At 37.4% G+C, this 15,543-nt stretch overlaps 1 protein-coding gene across 1 annotated transcript in view; it reads right to left on the bottom strand.

Moving 5' to 3' along the window:
* FAM227B (family with sequence similarity 227 member B) overlaps positions 1 to 15,543 on the bottom strand; it is a 335,873-nt gene that overhangs the window by 314,349 nt on the left and 5,981 nt on the right. Inside the window, exons 3-4 of the mRNA XM_072623913.1 lie at positions 7,687 to 7,740; positions 3,367 to 3,601 (exon numbers count right to left, since the gene is read on the bottom strand). Coding sequence (XP_072480014.1) covers positions 3,367 to 3,601; positions 7,687 to 7,740 — 289 coding nt within the window. The remainder of the gene's footprint in view (positions 1 to 3,366; positions 3,602 to 7,686; positions 7,741 to 15,543) is intronic.

Below are 15,543 nucleotides of genomic sequence, written 5' to 3'. Positions count from 1 at the left end.
AAGAAACTCCTACAAATGTTAATCAGAAGTTGTTCTCCATTATAATCTCAAAGGGTTGTCTTAGGGCACTTGTGATTCACCACATCCTTCAGGTTCCAAGACCAGCTGTCCATTCACCACTCCATAATAAGTACCTCTCAAGTAAAATAATTATACAAAGAGATAGTGTACAATTTAGAGCAAGATATTAAAACACAGATCTCTAGGTACAATTAGTCACTTTATCAAAAAGTTCTTAACTATCATTCATCACTGCTTAATCCAACTCTTGGGTTTGAGAAGAACTACCTTACTCTGAATCTTATGACCCATGGTCCAATATTCTGAAATAGGAAAATGTTCCAGCGCACTTCAGACCTTCAACTCTGAGAAAAAGTCATAGTTCTTGCGGCCTTAGTTATACATTAAACTTTACCTTCCTAAGCAAGAGACATGTAAAGGCCTGCTTGGGACTTAAAAGATGCCCATCATTACCGCTATTATTCAATGTTGTACTACAAACATTAGCTGTAGCAATAGGAGAAGTTAAAGAAATTGAAGGAATTAGAATAGGCAATGAGGAAACAAAAGTATTATTCTTTGCAGACAATATGATGATATCCTTAGAGAACCCTAGAGAATTAACTAAAAAACTACTTGAAATAATTAACAACTCTAACAAAGTTTCAGTACGTAAAATAAACCCACATAACTCATCAGCATTTCCATATTTCCAACCAAGTCCAGCAGCATGAGATAGAAAATAAATTCCTTTTAAAGTAACTGTAGACAGTATAAAATACAACCAGGAACTATATGAACACAGTTACAAAACACTTTTCACATAAAGTCTGATCTAAACAATTTGCAAAATATTAATTGCTCATGGGTAGGCCAGGCCTATATGATAAAGATGACAATTCTACCTAAATTAATTTACTTATTCAGTACCACTCCAATCAAACTATCAAAAAATATTATACAGAGCTAGAAAAAATCATAGCAAATTCATCTGGAGGAACATAAGATCAAGACTACCAAAAGAATTAATGGAAACAAATGTGAAGGAAGATGGCCTAACCATACCAGATGTCAAACTATATTATAAAGTGGTAATCATCAAAACTATAAGGTCCTGGGTAAGAAAGAGTGGTAGATCAATGGAATAGGTGAGGTACACAAGCTACACAAGAGCTATACAGGTAAATGATCCCAGTAATCTAGTGTTTGAGAAATCCAAAGATCACAGCTTTTGGGACAAGAACTCAATATCTGACAAAAACTGCTGGGAAAAATGGAAAACAGTAAGGCAGAAACTAAGTATAGACCAACATCTTACACTGTATAGCAAGATAAGATCAAAATGGCTACATGCTTTAAACATAAAGGGTGATACCATAAGCAAATTATGAGAGCAAGGAATAGTTTAGCTGTTGGATCTACGGAGAAGGGAAGAATTTAGGACCAAACAAGAGACAGAGCACTACTTAATGTAAAATGGACAATTTTGATTATATTAAGTTAAAAAGGTTTTACACAAACAAAACCAATGAAACCAAGATTAGAAGGAAAACAAAAATCTGGGAAATAATTTTTACAGCAAGTGTCTCTAATAAAATATATAGAGAATTTATTTAAATTTAAAAGAATACAAGTCATTCCCCATTTAATATATGATCAAAGGATATGAAAAGGCTGTTTTCAGATGAAGAAATCAAAGTTATCTATGGTCATATAAAAATGCTTCAAATCACTATTAATTAGAGAAATTCAAATTAAAACAACTCTGAGGTACTACCTCATACATACCAAATTGGCTAATATGACAGAAAAGGAAAATAAATATTGGCGGGGATGTGGAAAAATTGTGACTTAATACACTGTTAGTGTGTTGTGAACTGATCCTGGAGAACAATTTGGAACTATGCCCAAAGGGCAACCAAACTGTGCATACCTTTTGATCCAGCAATATCTCTGTTACTGGGCTATAAGAAATGATGAGCAGGTGGATTTCGGAAAAACCTGGAAAGACTTATATGAACTGATGCAAAGTAAAGTAAGAAACCAGGAGAACATTGTACATGGTAATAACAATACTGTATGATAATCAACTGTAAATGACTAGCTATTCTCAAGAATTCAGTGATCTAAGACATTACTTATTCAGTGCCACACTAATCTAACTACCAAAAAATTATTATACAGAGCTAGAAGAAATAAAAGGACTTATGATGAAAAATGCTACCTACCTCCAGAGAGAGAATTGATGGAATCTGAATGCAAACTGAAGCATACTATTTTTCACTCTCTTTATTTTTCATGTTTTTCACCCTTTAGGTCTGTATCTTCTTTCATAATCTGACTAATATGGTAATATGTTTTGCATGAATGAATATGTATAACCTATATCAAACTGCTTACTGTCTCAAGGAGGGGGGAGGGGAGAGAGAAAATTTGGACCTTAAATTAAAAAGAAAATGAATGATAAAAATTGTCTTTAAATCTAAATGGGGAAAAATACATTTAAAAAAAAGAACTTAGAGGAAGAAATAACCAATACTATCAAATAGATATTCAGCATTTTAACTTCTCTCTTGGCATAACTACAGATCTTAAGACAAGCATTCTTAAGTTCATGAAGTTTATGAATTTCATATTTTTAAAATAATATTTCAGTATAATTTGTTTCCTTTGTGGTCACATGCATTTTATATTTTGAATTTATTTTCTGAATCTGAGAGAAGGTCTATAAGGAGGTTAGGGTCTACTTTGTTAGAGCATCAACGCTCACTCTAGTATTTAACATAAAAGAACCTGGGAGGATATCCCTTTCTATGAACCCTAAGTCCTTCCAAAGGACGTGGCTCCACTTTTACACATAAAAAGGAGAGATTTCAGGACAGGCAAAAAGGATCTCCCACTCTCAGAACTTTACTTCCTCTAAGCATTTGATGTTATTTAAGTCAAAGAAGTTTCTATCCCAGGGTCAGGAATGATAACACTGTCCCAGTCAGTGGGGCAACAATACCAGAGGAATAGCCTCCTTGGAACTCTTCTTGGTTCTATGATAAATCCTAATGGAGTCTTCCCTCTGGGGTTCAAATCTTGGTAACTTTCGGATGGACCTGAAACCTAGTACTGTCAGCATGATACATTTTACCACTGAGCAAGGACTTGTGGCACTACAATGTCCTATGAGTTCATTCCTATCGGAGAGCATGTCTAGTTGATAAAAACAGCAACATTAACAATTTAATCACAATTACCGATTTCAAAAATATTGTAAAGCTGAAGACAACTTAGGGATTTAAAGATTTGAAAATACAACTAAATTAATTATATAAAAATATTTTATTATTAATTTTTGGCATAAAGAAATGTCATTACCTTCCATGGCAGTACTTTTTGTATAATCTATGAATAGGGAAGCATGTGCTTGAAAATCATCAAATAAGTCCTTCATCCTAAATTCCATTTCCAGGAGGGCTTTATGTTTTGTAGTAACATTGTCATTTAAGTACGTAAAAATTGCATCATATGAACAGGCATCTTTTAATCTCTTGACAGCTAGTGAAGATGTATAAGCGTCATATTTTAAATGAGTAGACTTTGGCCATTCCTCCTGTAAACAATATAGAGAAGAAAAAATGTTTATAAACATATTCAATAATTAAAATAATGCAATTCTAGGTGTACAAACCTAAACTTGATGTTACAATTCAAAGTACACATTTTTGAAAGTTATTATAAAAGACAATCTTGCTGTGTTCAAATAGGTAATACAGAGAAAAATCAACAAAATGATTTTTTAAAAACTTTGGAGAGAGGGAGTTTTCTAGAAACTGTGTAAAGTAAGAGAAATAAGCATTCTGAGAATATTTAGAATGAGAAGACTAAGCTCTGGTTCTTCTTTTGGTGCTTTTGTTTTTTATGGTTTCATGACTAAATGGGTCAGAATAACCTGCGCTTGGACTCCAGAGTCAGGACGAATTCTGCCTCGGACTTGCATGGGACTTACTAGTTGTATGACTATGGACTTATCATTTCGCCTCATGGAGCCTCAGAATCCTCATCTGTAAAATGTGAATCATAATTCAACCCCTTTAACAAGGTTGGGAGGCTCATGAAGCAATGTGTTAAAGCAATGCTTAAAGTGCTATAAAAATGTCAGCAATCTTCCCACCCCTTTTCTACCAGACCTAATTTTCTTTTTTCCTTATATTTTTTACCCATCTACTTTTTTTCCCTGGAAGATACCTTCTTATTTTAAAGTCACAAGGGTTTATGGATGGTTATGGAATTGAAAGCTAAAAAGTATGTCAGCTATCACTAAATCCAACTTTTTTTTTTCATTTTACACATGAGAAAACAGGCCAAGACTGGTTAAATGAATTTTCCAACAGCACACAAGCAGGATGATAAGACCTTAGATCTAGAGTGGGAAAGGACCTTAAAGGTCATCTGACCCAGTTCCCTCATTGGACAGATTAGCTGTTTGTCCTTTGTTTTAGAAAAGGACCAATGATGTCATGGGTGAGATCTCGGATTGAAATGAGGCAGATTTGTGCAAAGTTATCCACCTCCCTGTCTTTCCTGAGTCATTAAAGTGCAGTGACAGGAGAAAAGTCAAGGCTGGCCCAGGATGCAGTCGATGGCCTTGCCTTCTTTGATGTCAGAACAAGCTCTAAGCACTCCACAGCACCTGTCTCAGCCACTTTTATGGCCGCTGGAACACATTCTTCTCATCTACCCATTCCATCAGGACAAGTTTTCACATTCCCCTAACTCACCAACAGGTTTGAGGCCTGGTCTAGCTCATCTGCCAGGCTGATTTTACCAGGGTGTGGCCACTTACAGCTTCCTGGAGCCAGAGGTGAAAGTTGGTAGAGGTAGACACCAGAGTTGGATAAGCACCCCTGAAAGGGCTCGGCGTTAGTCCTTCCTGAATACCTTACATACCCCAGGCACATTAGAAAACTAAGAACTAGACAGCCTGAGTGACATGTATAACACCACACAGACAGTAAGAGCCAGGATTTAAATCTACATCTTCTGGCTCCAAATCCAGTCCCTTTTTCACTTTCCTATGCTGACTCCTATCCCAATCAAATCCAACAACTGTTTATTAAGGGGCTATTTTATGACAGACCTGGAGGTAAAAAGACAAAAACAAAAAAACAAAAAAACCCAACCACCTAACTTTTCTCCCTTCTAGGTCCTTCAGCTTGGGAAAGATAGTATGTACAGAGATAAGTCTGCAGAAGAAAATTAGAAGAGGGCCAAGACATAAAAAAATAAGGAGGATCAGAAAAGACTACACAGGAGGTACTACTTGAGATGAGTACTGAAGGAAGCTGGGAATTCCAGTGGATTTCGAGGTAAGAAAAATGACTATGGGGCAACCTGGTAAAGGCATAATGGAGGGAGACAGGACACCAAGCTGAGGGAATAGTTTGGGTAAAATGGAGGAGGAACAAAAGGAAGCAGTATAAGCAGGCAGAAAGCCACAGAGGGCTTTCAATCCTAAACTGAGGGTTTTAAAGTTATCTCAAGAGGCAACAGAAAGAAACTGAAGAATTTTGAGTCAGGGTGTATGTGACATGATTAGATCCATGTCTTAGCAACAGAATTGCTATTCAATGACTATAACTGATTGGAGAAAGGAGGGGATCAATGCAGGGAGCACAATTAGGAAGTGATAGTAATCACCTGGGCTCAATGGCTGTTGTAAAAGATGCGGAGGTAGAATCAACAAGAACTGGCAGCTGGTGGGTCGTGGTTGTTGTTTGTTCTTCAGTCTCAAAGAGGACCATGACACTGGGAAGGCGATGTCATGGCATGCAAGTGAATTAGATTTAAGTGAGGAAGGGCTGTGCAAAGTCACCAGCCTCACTTTCTCTGCCAGACCCATCTGGGTCCAGGGGTGAGATATGGATCAGGGATGACTGCAGATGGCCCCAGAAAAAGTGGGTGACTGTAGCCTTTTTACACTAAGATCTTTCCCAGGTCTCAGTTTGTCTGAGGCAACACCCAATCAATGATTAAGGCCAGGTAAGAAATGAAGCAAAGAATGACCCACTTTATCTACTAAAATAAAATCAATCTGAGATGGGAAGATACCTAGAGTTTCTGTCCAAAACAAAAACAACTGCTATTTACACTCACTCTGAGTGTAAATCAGAGCCCAGACAATGATCAAATGAGGCTTGGGCTAGGATCAATTATTGCTGGCCAATCAATGGCAGCCAGAGTGATTTGGATTTAAGGCATGGCCCTTAAAAAAGAAGGGTGAAGAAGGAGAAAGATTTAAGGATGACACCAAAATTGGGAACTTGGCTGATTATATGTTGATACTTTCAAAAAGGGGATGTTTGGGAGACAGGTGGCATTTAGGCATGTGATAAGAGCTGACTGATACATGTTGAGATAGCTTTGCTGGTAATATCCATCATGTAGTTAGTAATAAAGGACTGCACTTAAAAAGGGAGATTAGGAACAAGGAGATTTGGGAATCATATGCAGAGGTCACAAATGAACTCATGGTAGCTGGTTAAATGGTCCACAGAGAGTGTGTAGAGAGAGAAAAGACCTAAGACATAGCTTAGAGGGAATCCTTATGCTAAGTGGGGTACATAGATGATGACCTAACAACAAAAACAAATGTGGAGTGATGAGAGAGGGCAGTGATAATTCAGCTATACTCTGCTTAGGTCAAATCATATTTGAAATACTGTACTTTGTTATCGATGTCACATTTTGGAAAAGGACAAGATTAGCTAGAGAAAATGCAGAGGTAGGCAAGCAGGTTCAAAGAATGTGTGTGGGGGTGGGACAGGGGTGCTGTGTATGCAGACTGGAAAGGTGTGGGAGGAGGAGGTTATGAAGGGCACCAAGTAGATTTTCTATTTATATCACCTCCAGAGATAGTGAGCCCCTAGACTTTAATGAGTGGGGAGGTGGGGTGGGTAACATTGTCAGATGTGTGTATAAGAAAGATCCTTTAGGCAGTTTTCTGAAGTGTGAAGTGGAATGGAGAGACATTTGTGCCAGGCAAATCAACCAGAAGACTGAAGCAATAGTCCAGGTGTGAGATTTCCTGCATCAGGGTGGTGGCAATGTCAAAGGAGAGAAAAGGGCTTATGAAAGTAAAATTGTGAGGCCATGGCAATAGATTGATTAGTTAGGGTGAGGAGTTTAGGTGATTGGGAGATTGGTGTTTACCTTGATAACAATGAGAAAGGTAGGACGTGAGGAAATGATAATGAGTTCAGTTTTGGACATCTCGAGTTTAAAACATCTATGGGACATCGAGTTTGAGATGTCTACTAGGAAGTTGGGGATGATTGGTGTTCAACAGAGAGATTAGAAATGGATAAGTAAATCTGAGAATCAGTATAGAGATGATAATTGAATTCATGGAAGCTGATGAGATCACCAAGTGAAATAACAAAGAAAAATGAGAAGTGGGCCAGGGAAAGAGCCCTAGAGCACTCTACAATTAGTGAGCAAGTCCTCATAACCCACAGTATCAAAGGCTCTTGGAACGTCACCTGGAGTTATCATGCAGCAAACACCTCATCAACCATTCCTTGGCCTTTTTTGAAGTTAGAGAAAGAATACCAATAATTGAGAAAGTCAAGAAAAATCCTCATAACCAACATAGGTATGAAATATATTGGGAAATATAAAATAAGCTACTCTACTTACCAAATTCTGAGCCTCCAAGAACTCTTTAATGGTCATTGGGGGTAACTCCATTTTCTAGAGATATAAAATACATATTATTAATATCCTCTTGCATATTATTTTGTTGGTTACAAAACTGCTAAATGTATATTGTTTACAAGCATTGTGTCATGGACTTGTTTTTTTACATCATCTAAATTACTATATATTCTTTCCCTTTCCCCACTCCTTCCAGAGAGTCCATCTCATATAACAATTTTTTTAAAAACAAAGAAGAGAAAAACATCAACAAAATCAATCTACATTTACAAAAAACCAATCCGATAATATACGTAATGTTCCGTGTATCTCTTGGTTTACTCCTTGTAATTCTGTAACAACTTGCAGTCATTCTTTCAGTTGGTTTTAGCCATCTACACTGTTGTCATCATATATGTTATTTTCTTGGCATTGCCTACCTTAGGTAAGTCTCTTCATGCTTCTCTGTATTCACCATATTTGTCATTTCTTATAGCACAGTAATATTAACGTATTAGATCAATGTATCATAATTTGTTCAGCTATTCCTCAAGTCACGAGTGTCTGTGTTGCTCCAAATTCTTTACCATTACGAAAAGTACTATAGAAATATTTTTGCGTATATTGGGTTTCGTCTTTTGTTATCTTGGAGGTGTGAGGTGAAACTTCAGAGGCGTTTTGCTTTGATGTACATTTCCATTACTCCATACTAGTGATATGGATCATTTCTTATAGAGTTGCAATAGTTTGCAATTTCTCTTTTAAGAACTGTTTCTATTGGTGAACAGCTTTTCATCATATATATGTATATAAGTGTGTATATATGTATGTGTGTATGTATATGTGTATACACACACATATGCACACATATTATATACACATATACATGTACAAATATATGTAGATATTTTAGATTTTTTTTTTGTTGTTCAGTTGTGTCTGACTCTTCGTGATCCCATTTAGGGCTTTTTTGGCAAAGATACAGGAGTGGTTTGCTATTTCCTTCTTTAGCTCATTTTGCAGATAAGGAAACTGATGCAAACAGGCTTGAATGACTTGTCCAGGGTCACAAAACTAGTAAGCATCTGAGACCAGATTTGAACTCACAAAGACGAAGCTTCCTAACTCCAGGTCTGACACTCTAGCCACTGCATCACTTAGCTGCCCAGATATTTTAGATACCAAACTCTCATCTGAAAAATCTGATAAAATGATTTTTCCCCATCCAATCATTTTTCTTTTTAATCTGATTTTACAGTTGAGGAAACTGAGCGTCATGCAACTAGGAAGCATCTGAGGCAAAATTATAATTCAGTCTTCCTAAGCCCAGCATCCTACTGCATCATCTCGCTGCCTCAATTGTACAAGTGAGTGGTAATGAGGACCTGCCATCACTGATGACAGGAGAAACAGAGAGGAGAGGAGTGGTTTCAGAAGGGCTGTAAAGATTGAGTCAATAGAACTTGGTAACTTCTTGCATCTGAGAGATGAGGAAGAAGATTGGATGAACTGACTTGGTTTGTAGAATGAAGCTGAAAAGTTTTTGAGGCAGCTTTCCATAGTGGGCCAGAGAGCTGGGTCAGGAGGTAGGAAGACCAGGGTTCAAATTCTATCTCAGATACTTGCGAGCAGTGTGTTCCCAGGCAAGTCACTTAACCTCTCTATGTCTCAGTTTCCTCATCTGTAAAATGAGATGGGACTCAATAAACTCTAAAAAGACCTTTCCAACTCTAAATGTATGATTCCATGATGGGCCAAAGGTAATTTCAAGTTTATGGTGGGTATACTAACCAAAATAGTCAAGCTAGAAGGAGTAGTAGTTTAGAGAGAACGATGAGGCCCAGAGACAGTTAAAGTGACTTACTCAGTGTTATACAAGCAGTAAGTCAAACAACTGGAAATAAAACCCAGGCTCAATCACTAAATCCAACGCTATTTCCACTGTACCAGCACAAAGAAATACGAGAGTGGAATTTAGAGATGAGGTTTATATAGCAGTAGGTCAAAAGGGAAAGGGATTCTAGGTTAAAAGTTCATGAAGCATATAGAAACAGACTGTGATATCAAGGCTGGGTACAAAAGCAAGCAAAGGTAGAGTTGGGGTGGTACTCTGGGAATGCAGCATGGGTTAAGGAACCAAAGGTAATGAGACAGACTGAGTATACTTATTACAGGTGAGTGGAGAAGGTAGAAGGACTGGAGATTGGGGGTCTATCAAATTTATAGTTTCAGATCTTGGATATGGTGCAGTTCAAAAAGATAATCAAGTTTAAGTTGCATGACCATAGTCAGTAATTTGTGACTCAAAGGGAATGGAGTTGAGGAACCTGAAAACTTGGTACAGTCCGATTGTTGAGTTGTTGCTATGAATGTCTGATTTGAGGAGACAGGCTCAAGGGCTGCCAAATCAATGGAAGCTTCCATGAAGTTTTCCCTGCAGGAATGATTTGTCAAATTAAGTCACCATAGACTTCCGTCCAGGTTGCTTTATGTATGGTTATTCAACAAAATATCAAGTCATCTAATCTATATTATTAAATTCTGATTTCTCCATTTTATCCACAAGTATGTCATGAGAAATCTTGTCCAATAACTTACTGCAATCTAGATCAACTATTAGCCACTGTATTATCCTTATCTAACAGTCTATGATATCTATCTCCAAAGGAAATGAGGTTAGTCTGGCATTACTGATTCTGCGTGAATCGGTCATACAGGCTTACATCATTCTCCTTCTAAGTGCGAACAAACTATTCATCAAATTATTTGATAGCAATCAAAGTCAAATTAAATGGCCCAGACCTTATGGATCTGCTTTCTTTTTAATTGAAAAGAACAGGGACATTTGTCCACTGCTTTCTTCTTCCTCTTTCTTTTTTTGTTCTTAAATTAGAAGGCATGGCTTTCTGGGAGACATCAGCAGAAGGGACAGATTTGCTAAATATATACTAATACTAAATGCTAAAATTCATATCATAAAAACATTAAAAGACAAGTCAATTATATATATTTTTGCAGGTATTGGCGGGAGAGGCATTCTTAACTAAACAAGGGAGACAGTTTCAAAAGATAAAATAGATTTCTACGTATTACATGAAATTCAAAAGTTTCTGAATAAAGAAAATTAATACATTTAGGATAAAAGGGAAGTAGCTGCATGAGAGAAAATCTTGGTATCCAATCTCTCATATAATGGTTTGGCCAGTTATAGTTTGTACTTGATTTCACTGGAGGTCTCTTCCAATTCTATGGTTTTGTCATTATTCCTTACAACACAATGCAATTCTTTGTTATTTTTCTTAGCTTTTTGGAAGCCTTAACTCATTTTGGGTTTTCACATTTGTGAAGTTACACTTACAATTCACAGGATCACAAATTTAGTGCTACAAGAAAAGACAAATATGGAATTCAGAGAAAATACAAAGATGTACAAATTCATGCAAAGACAAATAAGAACCAGGAGATAAATATAAGTGTCTACAATAATGTAAATGAAAACATTAAAAAAAGTTAAATTGAAATGATCAATCTTGGTCCTAGAGGACCCTCTTCTCAGCAGAAAAGTGGGAGACTACAGAGGGACCTCAGAGGCTGTCTAGTCCAAACCTATCACTGTCATACAGCTAGTGTCTGAGGTAGGATCTGACCCTAGTTCTTCCTGACTCCAAGTTCAGAACCTCTCTATCCATTATGCCATATTACTCCTTAGCTTTATGATCCTCCTTTTTAATTCTTCTTTTGCTATGTTTTCCTACTTCCTGTGAAATAAGTAATCAATCAAAAAACATTGTATTAAGTGCCTATCACATGCCAGGCACACTGTATAAAACACTGGGGATACAAATATAATAAAACAATTTCTAATATCAAGGAATTACATTCTAGTGGGAAGATAATTAAGGCATATATAAGTATACATAAATTAAGTTTAAGGAGAATAAAAATGAATACAAAGTAGCTAAATGCAAGGTAGTTTGAAAAGGAGGACATTATCAGGTTGAGGGATTCAGTTAAGGCTTCAGGTAAAAGAGGATTCTAGAGCAGTGTCTTGAAGAGGGATTCTGAGGGAGTGGAAATGGAGAAATACATTCCAGGCATGGAGGTCAGTCATTGCAAAGGCACAAAGATGGGAGATAGAGTGTCACAAACTAGGAAAAGGGAAAAGGCCAAATCTTTGATGACTATATCTAGAGTCCAGAGATCAGCATACTGCTCTTCTGTGGGCTTTTCTGACATTTTAAATTGGCTAAGGACATTTGGGTTTGCTTTCTTCTTTTCAAAAGTTCTCATTGGGGGAATTGGGAGATGGAAAATATCCTAGAGTGATTCACCACATTCAATAAGGGTAACCTATTCAGTTAGGTCAATCCAGTTGGACAATCCATCTAGAAGCCTTTCTAGAGATAAGGTAAGGGGTCCTTTCCTAGCAATTACACCTATAACATATGCTGTATTCAATATCCATAGTCTCCCACCTTTCTACTGAGAAGAGGGTCCTCTGCGACCAAGACTGATCATTTCAATTTAACTTTTTTAATGTTTTCATTTACATTATTATAGTCACTTATATTTATCTCCTGGTTCTTATTTTTCTTAGCATTATTTGTACATCTTTGTATTTTCTCTGAATTCCATTTGTCTTTTCTTAGAGCACAATAATATTCCATTACATTCATACATTCATTTGTTCAGCCAGTTCGCACCTGATGATGAATGCCTAATTTGTTTCCAGTTTTTTTCACTACAAAAAGTGTTATTATAACTATTTTGGCACAAATGAGGCCTTTCCATCTTTTCTTTTTTAGCTTTCTTGGGATATGTGCCAAGTGATGGGATAACCAGACCAAAGGGGTTTAATGACTTTTTTTTCAATATTATTCCAAATTGTTTCCAAGAATCATTAGAGGCAATTCATAGCTCCATTAACGGTGAATTATTGTGCCTGTATTCAAGTGGTTTTTATCAGTATTAACTATTTCCTTCTTTGATCAGCTATAAACAACGGATCATATATTTTTAATTGGAAGAGACGTCAAAGACTATCGACTTTAACTCCCTCATTTTACAGATGAAGAAATTGAAGTTTACGAGACTTCCTTGGGAGAGGATTCTGAGAAGATGGAGAAGAAAGTCAGAAAATTCCAAGCTCTCAGGATTTTCTTAGGGGTAGAATAGTGGTCTTCTTGCGACAACTGGAGAGGATCTGAAGAAAAACCCCAGGACATTTCTGTGAAGAGTAAACACCTCCAAGCTGGGGACTGCTTAAACAACAAACAGCAAGCTTTGGAGTTAGCTAGGTTGGGGGGCTGTCTCAGCAGCAGTTACAGGAATGTTTACTCCTCCCTGGGACAGTGAAGGGAGTTGGGCATCTGAATGGGAAAGACCGAAGGAAGCCTTGCTGACAAGGAATGCCAGATCCAGCTGTACCGCCAGAGACGTGGCCCCAGGGTGAGAAAGAACCAGCATACAACACCACTCCCCACTCCCTGAGCACAGAAGCAGTGGGAAATGGATACCACTGCCTGTGGGCACTTACAAGAGTGTGGCGTTCTTGGGTTCTGTTCCAGGTTAGAGGGGAGAAGTGAAGGAGGATCTGAGGCCAGAGGCACCATCTCCCATACCCCAGCACTAGATAGGTGATTACAAAAAATAAATTATTACAAAAAACTCCAAACAAACAAGTGCATAGGCAAAGGAGAAAGAACACAAACATAGAGAGTTACTGTGAGAACAGAGAAGACTGAGGTTCATCTTCAGAGAAGGATACTGAAGCAAAGAATCCCTCTTCTACCCCAAAGAGCCCAAAAATAATTTATTGAAGGACTTTAAAAAGATTCTGAAAATCAAATGAGAGACATGGAGGAAAAACAAAACAAAACAAAAAGAACAATTCAAGAAAAATAAGATTATGAAAAGAAAGTCAAACAATTAGAAAAGGAGAGCCAGAATTTTATGGAAGACAATGACTCCTTAAAAATCAGAGTTGGGCAAGGGGAAGTCAGAGAAGTTATAAAAGGTCAAGAAATAATAAAACAAAATATAAAGAATGAAAAAATAGGAGCAGCTAGGTGGCACAGTGAGTAGAGCACTGGCCGTGGACTCAGGAGGACCTGAGTTCAAATAAGGCCTCAGACACCTGACACACTGACTAGCTGTGTGACCTTGGGCAAGTCACTTGATCCTAATTGCCTTGCCTTCTCCCCTCCAAGAATGAAAAAATAGAAGAGGATGTGAAATATCTCATACGGAAAAAAACTGATATGGAGAACAGATCAAGAACAGAAAAAAATAAGAATAATTGGGCTACCTGAAAGCTGACACAGTAACACAAAAAACAATTAAAGAAAACTGTCCTGAAGCATTAGAACAAGAGGGGAAAATAGAAATAGAAAAAAATCCACCAGTCATCACCTGAAAACCATGCTATGAGGAAAACCTGCAGGGATATCATAGTCAAATGCTGAAATCCCTAGTTCAAGGATAAATTATGAGCAACAAGAAAAATATGACATATGGTGGTGCCACAATTAAAATCACACAAGAACTGGCAGTGGTGGCACTAAAACACCAGTGGTTTTGGAACACTGTATATCAAAGAGCAAAAGAGCTGGGCTTCTGGCCCAGAATATCATACTCAGCAAAGCTAAGCACAATTCTGAATGAAAAAAAAAACCATGGACATTTAGTAAACTGTCAGACTCTCAAGACTTTGTTAAAAAAAAAGCCTGAATGTAACAGATTTGACATAGAAGAGCCAAGAGAAAGACAAGGTACATATCAAAGTTCAATTACAAGGGACTCAATAAGGACAGACTGTTTACCTTTTCTATATGTAAAATGTAGAGGGGCAGCTAGGTGGTGCAACGGATAGAGCACCAGTGCTGGAGTCAGAAGGACCTGAGTTCAAATCTCACCTCAGACACTTGACACTCACTAGCTGTGTGACCTTGGGCGAGTCACTTGACCCCAATTGCCTCATCCTGGGTCATCTCCAGTCATCCTGATGAATATCTGGTCACTGGGTTCAGATGGCTCTGGAGAAGTGAGGCTGGTGACCTGCACAGCCCTCCCTCACTCAAAACAGAGTCAAGTGTAAGTCATATCATCATTTCTCTGATGGCAATGAAGGACGAACACACATACACATGTAAAATGTATGTCTAAGATTGTTATTAGTAATTGGGTAGCTCATAAGAAAGATTAGGGTAGACCTGAGCATGATATGAGTTTAAAAAGTAAAACTGCTCAGGAACAGCTAAAAGGAGTAATTATTTACACAAATGAGGTGTGAGAGGAAGAACTGACACAAAGAATTCAGTGGGGGAAGACAGTTGCTAATTCTGGAAGACTATTTTCATTGGGAATGAGTTCAAAAGGGAACAACACGTATACATGTCTAGAAGAGTATAAAAGTATTTTAAATGTAGAAAGAAATAAAAGGTTACCGGGATAGAGAGTGGGGAGAGGATAAGGGAAGGATGTTTAGAGGGGAAGGTGAGGGAATAAGTTAAAGGAGGATATAGAAGGCTGTTTAGATTAATGGGAATGAGTCCATATTTGAACATAGGTCTTATATATTGATCACATGTTGGAAGCTTCTCAAGGGTTGGGACTGCTTTGCTCATCATATCTCCAGTAAGCTCTTAAAATTTTATTGAGTTGAGAAATCAGATATTAACTAATGAAACTGATTTTTCATTTCTAGTGCAGTCAAACCCCCCAACAGTTCTGAAAGCTGTTTGGAACACCTGAGCATAAGTTTATAAGTTTTAAAACTATGTCCAAGAATCACAATCCTGAGCCACTACTCTTCAACTACTGACTTGATTGATCTTCAAAACAAAAGCTTTTCTCATATTT

This window comes from Notamacropus eugenii, chromosome 7 (assembly GCF_028372415.1).
Source record: "Notamacropus eugenii isolate mMacEug1 chromosome 7, mMacEug1.pri_v2, whole genome shotgun sequence".
Lineage (NCBI taxonomy): Eukaryota > Metazoa > Chordata > Mammalia > Diprotodontia > Macropodidae > Notamacropus > Notamacropus eugenii.
This window is presented reverse-complemented; position numbering and strand designations above follow the sequence as displayed.